This window comes from Populus trichocarpa, chromosome 2, assembly GCF_000002775.5.
Source record: "Populus trichocarpa isolate Nisqually-1 chromosome 2, P.trichocarpa_v4.1, whole genome shotgun sequence".
Lineage (NCBI taxonomy): Eukaryota > Viridiplantae > Streptophyta > Magnoliopsida > Malpighiales > Salicaceae > Populus > Populus trichocarpa.
In genome coordinates, this window is record NC_037286.2 from 3,787,755 (window position 1) to 3,804,686 (window position 16,932).

The 16,932-nt window shown below is 34.1% G+C and overlaps 2 protein-coding genes and 1 long non-coding RNA gene across 3 annotated transcripts; 1 reads left to right on the forward strand and 2 right to left on the reverse strand.

The window, feature by feature from the left end:
- Positions 1-2,503: 2,503 nt before the first annotated feature.
- Positions 2,504-3,397, reverse strand: LOC112326578 (uncharacterized). The gene is made up of 2 exons (XR_002980291.2): positions 3,029-3,397; positions 2,504-2,814 (listed from the first exon to the last, which is right to left on the reverse strand). It is a non-coding gene; the product is annotated as an uncharacterized LOC112326578 (long non-coding RNA).
- Positions 3,398-7,680: 4,283 nt separating this feature from the next.
- On the reverse strand, positions 7,681-11,208 carry LOC7480709 (reticulon-like protein B8). The gene is made up of 6 exons (XM_002302090.4): positions 10,897-11,208; positions 10,034-10,223; positions 9,759-9,939; positions 9,520-9,661; positions 8,386-8,455; positions 7,681-8,088 (listed from the first exon to the last, which is right to left on the reverse strand). The coding sequence occupies exons 2-6, from the start codon at positions 10,212-10,214 to the stop codon at positions 7,919-7,921; spliced, it is 744 nt and encodes a 247-aa protein (XP_002302126.3). The 5' UTR covers positions 10,215-10,223; positions 10,897-11,208; the 3' UTR covers positions 7,681-7,918.
- Positions 11,209-14,398: 3,190 nt separating this feature from the next.
- Positions 14,399-16,659, forward strand: LOC7480710 (oxygen-evolving enhancer protein 2, chloroplastic). The gene is made up of 4 exons (XM_002300822.4): positions 14,399-14,964; positions 15,661-15,893; positions 16,049-16,099; positions 16,288-16,659. The coding sequence occupies exons 1-4, from the start codon at positions 14,721-14,723 to the stop codon at positions 16,546-16,548; spliced, it is 789 nt and encodes a 262-aa protein (XP_002300858.1). The 5' UTR covers positions 14,399-14,720; the 3' UTR covers positions 16,549-16,659.
- The last annotated feature ends 273 nt before the right edge of the window (positions 16,660-16,932 follow it).

The following is a 16,932-nucleotide window of genomic DNA, read 5'->3' on the forward strand; positions in this document are numbered from 1 at the left end:
ATAGTTTAATTATTTTTGACCAATCCTTATGGGTGAATTTTATTTAAAATTCATGATATATTTTTTATGGTGCGTAAAAAAAATCCACTTTCATGACAGCTCATGCCTAGCTCGAATGGCGTGCTACTCTCCACACGTTCGAGCCAGCCCAAACAGTACGATGCCTTCCTAATTGCTTAGGCTAGCCCGAATGACTTGCCTCTTAGCCCAAATGGCCTGCTCTCAAAACTATTTACGCCACTAATACTTGTTGGCCTGCTTAGGCTAGCTCGAATGACGTGCTACTCTCCACACCTCAGTTTATTTTTAGTTTCTGATATGTTAGAACACTGTCACGCACCAACCATCGATGCACATAAGATCTTCCATGCAGAGAAGGGCACCTCCTTTCTCATAAATGGTCACTTTCTACCCATTTGGCATCACAAAGATACTTGCTAAGCACTAATCTCTTCATTAATGGGTAACCATGCACCGTAATCAAGAGCATCAATTTTTTTTTTATATTAATAGTATTTTTTTTTTCTCAAACTACCCCGAGTTATTTCAACTCCACTTACCACGAGATATATGTAACACTATATTCTTCACGCTCCATGAGATAAGTTGACATAACTAAAATTTATATAAATTAATACCTCAAATCACTATATAACTATTCAAGAAATTCAAGTTCATTTATGAGCAACTACAAACAACAATTCTAATAACAACAAGCAACCATAAACAACCATTCAATTATCTAACAAGTTCATAGATAACACACAATATTCATAGATATGTTTTTCCATGTTATTTACTCTCTTGTGTATTGTTTCTCTATTATATTTTACTAACTTAAATAATGAAAAGTTTCTCGTTCCAGTATGAGACTTGTTTTATAAGAAAGTTTGGGAAAGTCATCTCATCGACTCACTGAACCATCAATAAATCAAATCACTCCAAACACTACCAATCCATCATTCTACTAGTTTGTCAATCAAGTCAAGGTCAGTCGTTCCAATAATTTAATATCACGACAAAGTTCAATTCAATTTGAAGTTTTCTTGATTAATTTTATTAAGTGTAAAATTAAACTACTTGAAGTTTGTTATAAAATTTCTTCCTTTTCTTTTAATTCTGCACTACTTCTCACCCTCATTAATTTGTTTCATGCTCTTTTTGTATTATTTTTGAAAGTTTTAGCTTGTAAAATTTCTTATAAAATATAATAATCAAGTTATGTTATATTTCACTCAAGTTGTGATTACATTTTGCATGTCACGTATTAAATTTTTTAATTGTTTTTTTTTAATTGTATATCAAGTATTTAAAAAGTATTTTTCAACTCATTATTCATAAACAATGAAATAATAAAGTAAAACAATTTTCAATGCATAAAGGATGAATAAAAGAAACTCTTAAGTTAATAATTAAAAAATTCTACTACATTAAAAATTAATCTAAAATATAAAAATTATTATTTTCTTGTTTTTTCATCATGACATGACATGATTATTAAACATTTGCAAGTTTTTAATTGATTTTTCATGATAAAACTAAACATCATAAAATAATTTTTTTTTAACAAGTTAATTTCTCTGCAATTTACCTTTAAAAAGGATTCACTTTCGGATAAATAAGCTGTCTACTTCATACTACATCAGGGTTTTTTTTCTTCGTAAAACTATATATATCTTGATCTACTAAAGACAAAATATTGCAATCTTTTCCATCTTCTGATGAAGCAAAATAAAAGGGGTGATAAAGTAAAGTAGCAATCAGTAGAAACAAAAGAAACTTGTTTGATTAGCAGCCAGCTAGAATATTTACCCATAATTAATGATCATTAAAGAGAATATAATCACTTTACATTGTACTTAACACACACACAACAAATGGAAAAATTAACATGTGGAATTAACTGGAATTCTCCACCATTGATGGCCTCCGAGGTACAATTTGGATCGTATGATTTCACTGATCTGCTCTCTCTGCTTTGTTATGATACCAGGCCTGCTTCGAACAATAGTTGGAATTCTTTGAATGATTTCCTGTCTTCATTCTAACAATTTGTTTTACTAATTAATCCATATTAATTTGGAGAAGAAACCCTAAAATACTAATTAAGTGCCTTTCGTTATCTCGAGCCTCGAGAGGCTGAATCTTGTGAATGAAAACTCCTTGAATTAAATTTAAAATGAAGGGGTTTGATGGCATAAACAAGAAGGAACCAACCACATAGAGAGTCTGAAAGACAGAAGTAAATTGCAATGGAAAAGTGTGATAAGGATATATGCTTATAAACAATATTATGCCCTTCGAAATGTTTTTACATTTCTTTGTTCCATAAGGAGAAATTAGGGCTCCCATATCCATAATATCCCTTCGATTTGCTGTGTTAAAAATGAGGAGGCCATACATACTGCAAAAACAGTCAGGGCCAGATGCATGCCTCATATTCACAAAAAAGCACATCCATGAGAAATCGCGGCTGCAAATATATATAATGAAGCCAAGAAAATAAAAAAAGAAGCTGGATTTATTTGTAACATGCTCATCAACATGTGGAAAATTTAGGAGATTAATTATTATGGAGTAGAAGTTTAGGGTTCCGCCAGTACTACAGCCAAGCGTTGGTCCCGCCGTCACCCCCAATATCTCCAAAAAAACCCTAGTTTTCCAAAATTAATAGCAAGGTGTATTTTCTTGATAACTAAACAAGAAATCCCTAGTATTTGTAGGAGATCGATGGAAGAACTTGATAAATGGCCAGCCATCCCATAATTGCCAAGCTAAGTAAGCATCTTCGTGGACTCTATGCTGGATGTGTGCCTGCGTATGAGTGGGGTACTGTGTGTGAGAGAGATATCATATAATAACATATAATAGTATAGAGATGATTATAATGTTATTAATTTCCTTAAACAATTAATACTATAATTAATGTTACTCGGCATTTCATACTAGTACAGAGTAAACTCAGCATATATAATTAGTCTGTATACATATAACATGCGCATCCTAAAATACCGAAGGTTTTCCTCACCAACGACATGAGCTCAAAAATCCTCTCATGTCCACGATGCCAATTATGAAGTTAATTATGCAGCAGGTGCTACATCCACCCCGTCGTCGTCGTCGTCGTCGTCCCCCTCACGCGGCTCACAAACATGGGAGTTGATGACAATCTGGTCCTTGGGGATAACCAGCTCGGAAACCCCAGGTTTCTTGCTATCAACAATCACCATTGGAGAGGTATGTATTGAAGAAAGAACCAAAAGCAACTTTGTAATGCAAGAAAGATGGAATTGTTACGACCTATAAAGCCAGTGTGTCCTATTTATAACTTGGAATATATAGTACTGCACTATCATCAAGAAATGCACATGATATCTTTGCCATTCTTTTATCTGCTTTTTCCCTTTCATATCTTGCAAAGCAAAAAAGGAGTGACCTGTTAGCTTGGATTCCATTCATTTTGCCTGAATGGCAGGTAGGGCCCTGTCACCTGAGTTCAACTCATGTCTTTCACGATTGGCACGTGGTGGGCAGTAGCCGTTGCACACGCTTAAGTCCCATTGTCTCGTGTTTGTCATCTGCATGCCAAGCTAGCTGGCTTCGAATGGTAATTAGCAGTATCAGAACTCTAGGCCCCAGAAGAGTTTGGACTGTTCACAGTCGAAAGTCTTTCTATCTACTGATCGACCAAGCAGAGCTAATTAAAAGACGGTGACGACTATTCACCAAATGTCTTTTTTCCAGATTTTCTTGTTGGGGCCAAAGATTTTAATTTGGTGATCAGCTATATTTTTATTTCAAACTAAACTTGGACCTGCGAATTAATGAGTGTGTGCGCGTAAGCCAAATTGGTGAAAAAGAGCACAGGAATTGAAGCTGCCACAGAGAAAGCAGCAGCAACAGAAACCACAAAATCATATAAGTCAAAAGAGACATTAAACCGGAAGCAAATGTATTGATCCTCAAGCACCACCAGCATACTCACAAGGATAATTAGTAGCAAAGAAACCAGCCAAAGCGAGCGGAAGACTGAAGCTCCTTGCCAACGGAAAACCTACATATATTGTTTACGTCTCAGCCGATCAAATCTTGCCCACAGAAAAATGCATGGGAGAATATGATATTGTTTGGTTGGCTGCATGCAAGGTAGTGTGCGTGGTAGTCTTAATTTATTGAGGGATTCTTCTGAAAATGATCTTATATATATATATATATATATATATATATATATATATATATATATATATATATGTCTCATTATAATGCGATCGTTTTGGATTCATGACCTTGATCATTAGCTAGTTGAATTTATTATAATCTTATCAAATCATGAACTAAACTGAGTATAATAATCCTAATACAATGTTATCCTTTGCTTTACATTTTCTTGGAAAATTATTGTTCCCTCCTCGCATTTGTTTTTGTTTCTCCACCACTGGGTTTTTTTTACTGTTTCAAAACATTACGCGGTGCTGTTTGTTTTGCACATTCTAAGAAATTATTTGTATCTTGAAAATTTTATAATTAAGTCTATATATTTTTGAAATAAAGCTGTATATATATATAATTTTATAATTATGTTATTCAAAAATTGATGATTGATTGATATTGCAATCAATTCTCATAATATTAGAGGTTATACAGCATTATATATTGGATCCCTATGATAAATTTGATTTTAGTTTAGTTTCACATGGACAGTGGCGGAGCCAGAGTTTTTTAAATGAGGGGGCAAATTATTAACAAATACTATATTATATAGACATGCATTATAAATCAATTCAAAACATATATATTAATTCATATCAAGTAAAATTAATTTAAAAATATTTTTAAAATAAAAAAACTTACATTATAATTGTTCTCTTTGAGTTTTCATATTTTGAAACCGCTTCATAATAACTTCATTATCAATCTTATCGAAAATATCTTTAATATGAATACTTGTCTGGTGATATGTTAATTTAATATGATTGACTCTTCATCCTCAAGGGATTTAAGCTTGAAATATTTGTCTAGTGACATGTTAATTTAATATGAACCTGCTGAATTTTTTTTATCATCATTAGTGTCTACGTAATAATTAACACAATTACACAATAATTCACTGTTAAACAAAAGTCAGTTGAGTTACACAATAATTCTAAATCTTCCATGTGAAATTAATAGCAAAATACACGTCAATTCATCAAAATCAAAACCTATTTCAATTCATATCTATATGCATATAATAAGTATATTGATTAAATTATACTTAATCATTTCTAGACATTTAATTAAAGAACAGTGCCTAGTGTATGTGTAAGAGGAACAATGCTTGAAAAACATACTTTCTACTTGATAGTTTACTTACAAACAAATCATGTGAAAATATTAAATTTCAATAAATTACTCTGTCAATGCAAAAGATGTCAAGAATAATAGTTTTGCATGAATATTAATTTATTTCTCTATAATAAGAAAAGAAACATTTAATTGATTAAATTAACATATTTAAATATTTATTTTGAATATATTCATAACAAAACCCTTAAAGTATCATAAACTCTAATATTTTAAATAACTAATTATAAAAAAATAAAACTAAAATTAGATAATGAAACAAATAGAAAAGATAAAGAAAATTTACCTAAAAGCATAAAGCAAAAGGTAAAAAACATTAATAAATGAGAAATTTGCATATAGGAGACCTTCTTGTTTTGTTAGACAAGGGAAGATAAAAATACAAAAGTGAAAGGGAGAAAAATTGAGGAGTTGTAATTATATATATATATATATATATGAGTCAAGTTAGTCAACAATAATAAAAGATTAAAACTTTCAGAGCAACAATTCACATTTCACACCCACTAATATATTAATATTTTAATAAAAAAAAATAAGGGGGCAATTGCCCCCTTTTGACCCATTGTGGCTCCGCCACTGCACATGGACTTGTTACATGTAATAATCTATTTTTTTTATGATTTTTATCTCATGTAACAACACGTATATGAAAATGATGGGGATTCACTGTACCCCTCCTTATATTTTCTTTTTTATTCACCACATAGTAGTGACTTTTTTTTTCTTTCCCTTCACATGAAAATTTGTTTGCCTTTTAAATCAAGGGTATTTTTGTATTTTTATTTAATGTCTTAGGCATTATATATTTGTTTAAAGGTATTTTGGTCTATTTAATATATTTATGAATAAGAAAATAACCAAAATACCTCCAAGTGTAAAAAAATAAAGGGTTTCAGGTAGGGATGTTTTGGTATTTGTGTTTTTTTATACACAGTAAAAATATGCATATACCATTGGATAAAAAAATTAATTCATTAGGGCCAGGGGTATTATGGTATTTCAACCATGGTTTTTTTTTCCACGTTAATTGTTAGTTTGGTCGATGATAGTTATGTAATTGGGTATTAAAATAATATTTTTAATTTGAAAAAGTTGTTGCACGCGCTAACGCATTAGAGCCGCCCACGCAGGCGCATGTGCATGGCTCCAAATGTTAAAAAATAAGATTTTGCCATCTCATGTTATTCCTCGTCGCCTCCTCTTTCATTTGAAGTGGAGCGTGATGTCCAAATGTTGTTGGTTTATCGCCGATGATCCCTTTCCCCATCTTCACTTCTCTCTTCTAACCCGATACATATACTACAATCATTATTTTTATTGGTATTTCAGATTCAATTCTTTTAATTTTGATTTCTATATTTTTTTATTTTTCTTTTTGTTAAAGTTTTTTTTCTTTCAATTTAACCCTTACTTTTTAATTTGTTAGATAATATTTTTTGATCCAGTCCTTCTACTTTTAATTTCTTATTTTAATTTATCATTTGTTTTTTTGTCAAAGTTTTTATGGTTTTTAATTTTACCCTTTATAGTTTTTGTTTTTTCAATGACAATAGTGATTCTAATTTGGTCCATTTTATTTTGATTTTTTTTATTGTTTTTCTTGATCTTTTTATTAAAGTTTTTATAGTCTAATTGAGATTAAAACCTGTTCTTGCGTTTTTGCTAAAAAGATCCCCCGGTATCCACTTCATGCAGAGTAAGGGTCTAATTGTATATTTGAAAGATCAAGGACCAAACTTTATTTCAATATCTTAAGTCAACAAGTGTAAAAGGGTAATAGAAAGATGGTGCAACACAGTTGTACACGGGGTGCAAACTGTGACTTTTAAAATTTATAGCTCAAATTAGAACTTTTGGCCCTCGAATTCTGAGAAAAAACATTATAGTCCTTAAGTTAAAAATTTGTGCAATCAGATCACAACAAGTCAAAAGTTCTTTTTTAAAAAAATTAACGGAAATTAAAGCAAGCACTCGTATCCATACCTGCTCCCATACCCTTTTGAACGATATCAATTTCATACCAGGCCACTGTCATTCCCAAGTGTCCCCATTTTTGTTCAGGATATATAACCATTGTTACAATAACGATGTTTTTATAAAAATATTTTTCAATTAAAAACATATTAAAATATTCTTTTTTTCAGATCAAAACTATAAAATTATTAACAAACAACTAAAAATCATATATTTGATAGTTTTTTTCAGAAAAAAAAACGTAAATTAAGGATAAACATCCCATTTTCTGTTCAGTTTACTGCATTGCAACAAATGCATTTGCTTAACCAAGTGGAGTTAGAACATAGAACAGCACACATTGAAGTGGCAACACCAAAGTAGTACTGTCATAACAGAGCTCCCATTTCAAGTTCCCTTTATTTTCAGTGCCTTTGACTAATTTCCCCCAGAAAATTAAGTTTCAAGTTTGGGTGCGGTGCTTTTGGTATCAGCACGGCCAATTTTTACTGCCTGAAAACTGACAGAATTCACACATTGATCATAACATAACATACTCCCTAGAATGATTTGCTTGATACTACCACTAAATTCACAGACAGGTACATCAGTGGTGAATCTATTCATGCTTCTTTCCATTGAACTTTCCTTTGGGGATCTTACCGAGGACACCGGCATCAAGCTTTTGGTAGTTATTTCGGAGCTGATCAAATGCCTTGAACACAAAATCATCTACTTGATCTTCATATCTCTCATACAGGACTGGCAATGTGTGGGCAGCAACAAAACCTTGAGAAGAACAACACGATTTTCAAAATCACAATACTCACAAAACTCATTCATCATCTGCTATTTTTAAAGCAAAGGAAGTAAAATACACTAGATAAGCCCATTCATCATGTTTCTCTTCCTTCATTCGCCCAATGTGTTTAAAGAAATATATCCCACGGGCAGCAGAGATGTTGTATATATCTTGTCTTATACCCTTTTCATAGTGCATAAACATGTAAATAAAATATGGGGCAATTCGTCATGGATTGCATCTGCAAAACATGAATCTATCAGCAATGGCGATTGGAAACTCACCAATATACATAACAGTTAAAAAGTTGCACCAGCTCCCAATAATTGCAGCAACCCACAAGCTTACTATAGCCTGCAAGAATTTTGAAGAACCAATAGCTCCTCTCATTAGAATAGCAGATGCATAAAAAAAAAATCATTATTCAATCATCATTGAGCTACTGCGACTGAGCAAACCAAATCCTTCAGAACACACAGCATTTCTTCTATGATTTGACCAGAAATTTGCAAAAAAGCATTTTCCCGCATTTGAACTCTGAACACTAGCATGATACTATTTTAAGCACAAAAAAATGTCTGTCAAATTAGGATCTCCAGAACTAATCTAAAGAATTGGTAACGACACAACATAAATTAAAAAAAAGACTATTTTGTCATGTGCATCATCATATTTGAGAGGATCACCCAAAAAAAAGAATTGGGAATGCATTGTAAAGAAAGAATAGGTTGTGACGTAAAGCAATCAAAGCCTTGGCTCATCCTCTGTTTTTGAATTACTGATGAACAAGTGATGGAATGGTTATATGTGAACAATTTAGAGGCGAAAAAGTTCAGGAATGATGGATAATGTTCACAAAACATTCCAAATGATGATCAGCATAACAGATTGTTTGGATTTCAAAAAACACTGAAATCATACTGCATGCTTCCTAACTCAGATCACCATCTGCCTTGAGATATTGTATGTCTTGTTGCTCGCTAGGACATTCACAGTGAGAATATTCCCAAACTTTTCTAGAAATGCTGTTTGATTTAACTTCCAGATGAATAAAATGAAATATCAATTCTTGGCAACCATTCATTTTACAGCATACAAGGAACCAGATGAAGTTCTCTTTGAACTTGAAATCCAAAGGGTAATTGCGGAAAAGCTGTTAAGTCATTCTAGAGTTCATAACTGTTAGGACACATCTCCTTGTTATTGATTGGCATCCCAAATAATTTTCTATGAAACAGAAAAGCCCGAATAGTAAACAGAATCCATCTCCTTATATTTGTAATGCATGGGTTTGTAGTGAATATTCTAACAATATGTGCTAGAAGAATTCAGATAGTTGCAGAATAAAGAACTGTCGTTTGGTTTGCACTATGAACTGAATGAAAGAATATCAGGAAACAACCACAGTTCAAACCTACCGCAAGAAACTGTTTCAAGTTTCCTCCACATGACAAATCCTGAAGAAACAGCAAAGCACGGTTAACCTCAGCACCAATTGATCTGCCAATGCTGACAAATATATCATCAGGTAGTACAAGGCGAGGAACCTGAGATGGAGACCTGTGACAAAGAAAAATCATTGATGAAACAGAAATTAGAATCACATATTATTGGCACGGACACAACAAGCAGCAAGATGAGAAAGCACTTAACTGACCTGTTCATTAGGCCCGAAGCATTTATCCAAACAAATTGGGCCAGCATACCAAGAGCCAGAGCAAAGCATACAAGAGACAAGAGATGGTAGTTAAGCCATTCAAAGAGCACCCAGATGGCTGTTGCCCCGGTTAAGACACCAGCTGAGATCTTCTTGTTCCTCCATAAGAGAACATCAGCAGCTGCATTATTCATGGTGAAAGTGGGAAATTGAGCACTAAAGCAATAACGATTCATTGAACATAAATAAAGAGGGAGAGGAAGAGAGAGCCTTACATTTTCCACCTCCCAAAATATGGTGGACAGGCTTCTGTCGCCCAAACAGACGGTTGATACGAGAAGTGACAGATTCTTCCCCTTCCTCAAAAAACGACACGGATTTCTGCTTCGGAACATTATCAGCAATAGTTTCTACTAGATTGCTGAAAAGGCTTTCTGCTGTTATCTTCTCAGGCATGATTGCAATCTTCAAGAGAAACAAAAATTACAGTAAAAAAAGGAGCAAAGAAATGTTGCATATCACATTCAACTAGCAGGCAAGAAGAAAAAAAAAAACAAAGCCACAATAATTCAGTAACGGGTAAGAACATCATAAAGACATGTAATAAATTGTTCGAAAAGGGAGGCCACTTATTGTCGACAAATAGCCACATCCCTACCAAAAATGAACAAAGTCAAGTCTTGTTACAAGGTCAGGAGTAACGTACAATCAAAGTACAAGAACAAAAAAGAAGAAGCACGTGAAGAACTCAACCCAGTAGATAAAACTAAAAGAAGTATTCAAATTCCATGTATACAATCTAACACCCCATTTCCACCAAATAAAAGCATACAGACTACATAATACATCAGCTAAAAAAGGGCATCTCTGATTGTATCTATCAGTCGAATTTCTTGCAGGAAAAGGTCAACGGATCAAACTGGAGTATACCCGGTTACTATATTTAGCAGATAAACACAAACAAGCATTCAACAAAAGCTAGCAGTGATTGCAAGTCAAAGAACAGAACCACATACCAGAAGGGAAAAACAGAAAAAGGAATCTACAACTAGCTAGCAAAAAAGCAGTAAAACCATAAAATAAATAAATAAATGAAAAGATTGCATCCAAGTGAGAGAAGCAAAGAAAGAGCACAGACCAGGGAATTCGGATGATGGATTTCTTGTTGAGGTCGGAGAAGATAGATAGATGATAGCACTCTTGTACTCAACAATGAATGGGTTATTTATTTATTTATTTAGCTGTGAAAGAAAGTGATGGTTGCGTACGGGAGACCGGGAATTTATAACGGGCATCCTCACCTCACCTCACCCTACCTGCCCATCTGTGTCTGTGATAAAATTAAATTAGAACTGGACTTGTGATTAGTACTATGATTCTGATTCTAATTGTTCTTATTACCCGGAGGAATCGTGCAGGAGGAAGCATGTTGACCTGCCTTTTTCTTCCTTTCTGTTTTCTTTTTAATTTAATTTAATTTAATTTTACTTTGGTTGGTAGCCACCAAAAACCTTGATTCTTTTCCCCATAAAATTAAGGTCTCTCTCCTTTCCATTAAGGTATCCTTTTTTTTTTCTTAGTATCATAATCATTTTGATTTCTTTTTAATCAAAGTGATTGATGATCCAGAGCAACTTAGTTGACTCGATTAGCTAATTATGATTCAAGACTTGACTTAATCAATTTTAAGTTTTTTTTTAAATAATATTGTTTTAGAATAAATCTAGATTAATTCACTTATCCGTAAATTAATTTAGCAAACCTTCAACCTAGTTCAATAACTAAGAAATTATCTTTTAAAAAAATTATAGAAGTGTATGTTTAGTAATGCGGTGCAGAGTGTTTTTGAATTAAAAATTTATCAAGAAAATATATTTTTATAGATTATTTTTTATTTTTGACATCAAGACATCAAAACTATCAAAAAACACCTAAAAAATATCAATTTATTATTTTTTCAAGTAAAAAAACACCTTGGAAAACATATTTGACCACCAGAACAAACATTTATTTTGTGTTTTTGGTATTGTAATGCATGATGTTTTTTCAAAATGTTTTTTACTTGAAAATATATCAAAATAATTTTTATTTTATTTTCAACACTAGCATATCAAAATCATAAAAAAAAAATATCTATTTAATATCTTTTCATATAAAACATACGTTTAAAACATAAAAAAAAAAACTACCCCGCTACGAAATAGCAGTTAGATCGGTTACCAAAACTTCATGCAAGAGGTGGGTAGAACAAAATGCCATCCGAACAGTATCCTACACCCCCCGAGAGAAAAATATCCATCTAATTCCATTAATTTATTTATCCTAAACACGTGATTCGCGTGTCTTTTGTTTGTCTCCACCAACCGTCCTCGTGTATTTTTCCAGGGACAAAGCCAGCGCCGCCAGTGAATCACGAGCCATTCACTCTCCAATAATTATCTACCGCTGCGCCAGAGTCTTGATAACTTTATGAGTTAGGCATTGCTTTTATATTTTTTTTCCTATAAAAAATTGAATGAGCGTGGGTTCGAGTTTGATACGAATTTATACATGGAGAGAGAACGAAAATGCAGATTGGGAATATATATGGTTCTATTTTCCAGGCAAATTAATCATAAAACGTGTTTAGTAACGCAGCTGCTGTATGTTTTTTCAAAATTTTGAATCTTTTTTTGTTCATTGTCCAATGGGTCCCGTTCAACATTTTCTATCTATGAGTCATGATTAGAGAAGGACTAAATTGAATCTTCAAAAAAGATTAGCTCTGTATTTCGTTTGTTTTTCAATAATCTATGGCTCGAGAGTTGATGCTCGTTGACCCAGTTGGCTAACGTACTGAATACAGAATCACTCTCTCAAGGAATTCTTTCGGACTTGATTACGGCACTGCTTGACTTGGGATACAATTAAATAAGACGTGTACAAACTACAAACAGAAGGCACTCTGTCTCCATGAGCGTGCGTCGTCGTCTCTGATGCGACCGCCATTATACAAGCTACAGACAAAGTCAGAACTAATGGTCAAAACCACCAAGCCGAGCAGAGGGAAAGGGAAATGGCACGCACTAGCAGGTGTTTTATGTCTCGGAACGACACAAACCAGTGTGTATCATGAATCCTCTGTATAAAGTAATCATTCATCATATTATATTATCGGGATGCTCAATGATACATCGGCAGCTGGTTGTATGTGCCAATGAATGCCATGCGTACGTGAAGGAAATCAAAATGGATCACCAATCCATCTAGCAAACTTGGGAGCAAATTAAGCAGCAAGATATGTTTGCTATCTGGAATAATCCGCCTCCAAAAATTACATCGAAGTTCTTGGATCTTAGAAGATTGTATGGCCTAGAGACTTGTAGTTTCCAGGGAACATAGTTATCTTGTGTGAGTTGAGATGCATGGACAACCAGGGGCTTCTGTTTTCTAGACAATATTAAGCATAATAGACTTGCAGGAAATTAGTGGCCAAGCTTGAGTGCTTGAACTAGTGGTTTTGATCATGGGGTTTCCTTCTCTTCAAAAGAATACAATCTTGTGGCCATTTAATCTCAGATATTTTCTTTCTTTTGCCTGCCTGCCTGCCTGCCTGTGTCTGCACTTCGTCTCTTTCGATCGAACCTGGTTATCTTAGATATGTCTTTCCTGTTGAACATTGAATTTAGTTTCTTAGAACTCATGATTGTGTTTGATTTTTATGTGTTGCAATGGCTCGTGAGTGGATGGTGCATGCTATTATCCTATAAACTAGAAAAGGTTGATGAAAAGTAACATTGGAGTTCACTGCACCAAGATTCGCGTTGTTCATTGCACTGTTCATGGTGCATAATTTTTTTCATTTAGGTTATCAAGTTTTTTTTTAATATAATTTCGTCATTCTAGGTTACATTAACATGGTTTTATATGTTTATATTTCTTTCAATTTATATGCTCTTACATGTAACAAATGTCAAGAAATATTTTGATCGACTTTAGGTTGTAGTTAAAAAAGAAATTAAAAAAAATGAAGAGAAACTTAAAAAATAACAAACAAAATAGATCCATTTAGATTTGGAAGCAAAAAACTTCACTTTATTCGTAAAATTTTATTTTATGTATTATTTAGTTCATATTATTTTAGAAATTTACCTTTTGATTCCAAAATTCAATTTTTTTTTTCATGTTTCGGTTTCTAAAAGTTAGGAGAAAAAAGCGAAAGTTACTAAAAAATATTAAGAAGGAAAAAGATATTTGGATAACTACATCTTAACCATCAAAATAATTAACTTCACGTTGCAAGTTGTTTTTTAAAGTTTTTTTCGTGCTGAAATATATTAAAATAATATATTTTTTATTTTTTAAAAATTATTTTTAAAATCAACGCATCAAAACAATTCAAAATATATATAAAAAATTAAATTTTAATAAAAAAGAATTTGAATTTGAGAACGTGGGTTGGCCACATTTTCAAACAGGCTTTAAATCCGCCGTCCTGCTGAGCATAGCCCAGTCTTAAAGAAGATTCGAAAACCATCTAGGCCTAGGCGTAGTTAGGACTTCCTGGGCTCAGATCAGACCTGGCTGTGACAGTCTACTTGATCGGCAAAAGCTAGAAAGGGAATTATTTGTGCTGTGGACGTGTGAGGGAAGGAGAACAAGGTGCATTTTATGCACCTGTCTCTATTCCTACGATGAAGCCACAATGGAGTGATGGACCCCAATGCAAGAGCAGAGAGAAGATTTGGAGTGATAATTCCAGGTGGCACCACTCAGAGCCATTACAACCTTATCCCGCATCAAAAATCTGATCTCTTTCTCATCATCCAGTATCCAAAACCATCCATTTCCCTTCACATATCACAAACACAAACATCCAAACCCGTTTTCTAGGCACCACAAAGCCCAGCAAACAGAGCTTGATAGTTTATTATACACGAAACAATCGACCTTTTCTAGTTGAAGGTAGTGAAGCAAAGAGACATGGCCTCCACTGCATGCTTCTTGCACCACCATGCACTAACCACTCCTGCCAGATCAACCTCATCATCACAGCGCCAAGTGGTTAACCTCAAGCCCGCCCAGCTGGTTTGCAGGGCACAGAAGCAGGCAGTACAGGAAGAGGATGACGGTGTTGTGTCTCGTAGATTGGCACTCACTGTGCTCATTGGTGCTGCTGCCCTTGGCTCAAAGGTTGCTCCCGCTGATGCTGCCTATGGTGAATCTGGTAAAACATACATAAGCTAAGCTCCTTATTTATACTTGTCTTAATTGCTTGTAAGTGATGAACTGAAATGGCTAGTAGTATATGCGTTTTAATGTTGAAATCGAAGCAGGACTCTATGGAGGTTCTGCTTAACATGTTGGCATCATATGTATGCCATGATTCTTGTCTTTTCTATTTTGGGACAATCAACCGCCAGCTCTGGTTTTTTCCAATAAAACCAGTAAGTATCCACAAGAATAGAACATCCATAGATATATCTTCACTGGCAAAATCAAATAACTCCATCGCATTAATCATAACCAAGTATCCCATATTTATGTGGTCTTTGGCTTTACCTACCTCTGAACTGAAGGAGTTAAACTGTACTAGTTTCAGCTTATGTTAAAAGAAAAGAAAAAAAAAACACCGTATTGATTTCATCATATTGGATGGTAGCTAGTTTAGATAGGGGGAAGTCACTCGAGGAACATACTGGTTAATCCAACTCACTTGAGATTGGAGTGATTAAGGAGAGAATGCTCTCTCTTAATGGACATTTTACTGATTCTAAAAAAAAAGGCGACTAAAGAGGGGAAATTCATGTCCTCTGAATCTGATACCCTCCAAACCATCCATAAACGTGGGCATGGTACTCTGTCTCGAGAAACAGAATTGATCAAATTTGTCTAGTTGATCAGTTTACATGGCTCGTTGCAGCCAATATTTTCGGGAAGCCAAAGACAAACACAGACTTCTTGCCCTACAATGGAGATGGATTCAAGTTGTCAGTTCCAGCAAAATGGAATCCAAGCAAAGAGAGAGAGTTCCCTGGTCAGGTTCTGAGATATGAGGACAATTTTGATGCCACCAGCAACCTTTCTGTCATGGTCACCCCAACTGACACGAAATCCATCGCCGACTACGGTTCCCCTGAGGAATTCCTCTCGAAGGTACAATCATTTTTCGTATTCTCAATCCATCAAATTTATGCAGAAGTTCAAATCTGCATGGAAGATGTTTTTAACTACTTCCAAGCTTTCTTTCAAAGTCTGAATTTTGGAAAAATGGTAGAAACTTGACAAATATTTTGCTTTGGTTACTGCAGGTGGATTACTTGCTTGGAAAACAATCCTCCTTGTTTGCGACTTCATCTGAGGTACTGTCGAAACAACGGAGAAACATTGCAGAATAATTCGTTTGATTTTCATGTTGTTTATAAGACGTGCTAAACCTTCTCAAACTAGACCACTAAAGAATTAAGTGGAACAATTTTCTGTTTTTATCCACCCAAAGTAGCAGTGTTTATGCATTTTTATTTCATGTGAATCTAAACTGATCATGCAGGGTGGTTTCGACACCAATACCGTAGCAACGGCTAACATATTGGAGACCTCAACTCCGGTGATCGATGGGAAACAATATTACTTCTTGTCAGTGCTGACAAGGACTGCTGATGGAGATGAAGGTGGCAAGCACCAACTTATCACAGCCACTGTGAAAGATGGTAAGCTTTACATTTGCAAGGCACAAGCTGGAGACAAGAGATGGTTCAAGGGAGCAAGAAAGTTCGTGGAGAGCGCTGCAAGTTCTTTCAGTGTTGCTTAAGAAACGTAACTAAGAAATTGTTGTAAATCAAATTGAAATATGTGATGTTTATTTTGAGCTGTTGTCCAGCTTTCCTTATTGCTAAAAAAATCTTAGAGCACGTACTTGATTGATTGGAGGCTCGACCAAAATGATAGAACCCCTTGACAAAATATTTTCAACTTTTATCTTTGGCTGTGGGAAAAAAAAGCAGCTAACTGGCCTGGGAAAGTTAAATGTTGCAAGGAAAAAAACACTAATTTTGAAACTACAGTAAACAAAGCACAAGATTTCCCCCCCTAACAAAACTAACAACAAATTACAGCCTTTTTTTTTGTCCAGAAGTTTTTGATCAACTAGCACGTAATAGGACCTACCATCTAACCCACAATTAACCCCCAATGG

Excerpts from the sequence above, each read along its gene's own strand:
- LOC7480709 (XM_002302090.4), bottom strand. The coding sequence starts at position 10,214 with ATGCCTGAGAAGATAACAGCAGAAAGCCTTTTCAGCAATCTAGTAGAA. Across the intron at positions 9,940-10,033 it reads TATTTTGGGAGGTGGAAAAT|CTGCTGATGTTCTCTTATGG; the intron begins GTAAGGCTCTCT and ends TGAATAATGCAG. Across the intron at positions 9,662-9,758 it reads GCTTCGGGCCTAATGAACAG|GTCTCCATCTCAGGTTCCTC; the intron begins GTCAGTTAAGTG and ends TCTTTGTCACAG.
- LOC7480710 (XM_002300822.4), top strand. The coding sequence starts at position 14,721 with ATGGCCTCCACTGCATGCTTCTTGCACCACCATGCACTAACCACTCCT. Across the intron at positions 14,965-15,660 it reads TGCTGCCTATGGTGAATCTG|CCAATATTTTCGGGAAGCCA; the intron begins GTAAAACATACA and ends GGCTCGTTGCAG. Across the intron at positions 16,100-16,287 it reads TGTTTGCGACTTCATCTGAG|GGTGGTTTCGACACCAATAC; the intron begins GTACTGTCGAAA and ends CTGATCATGCAG.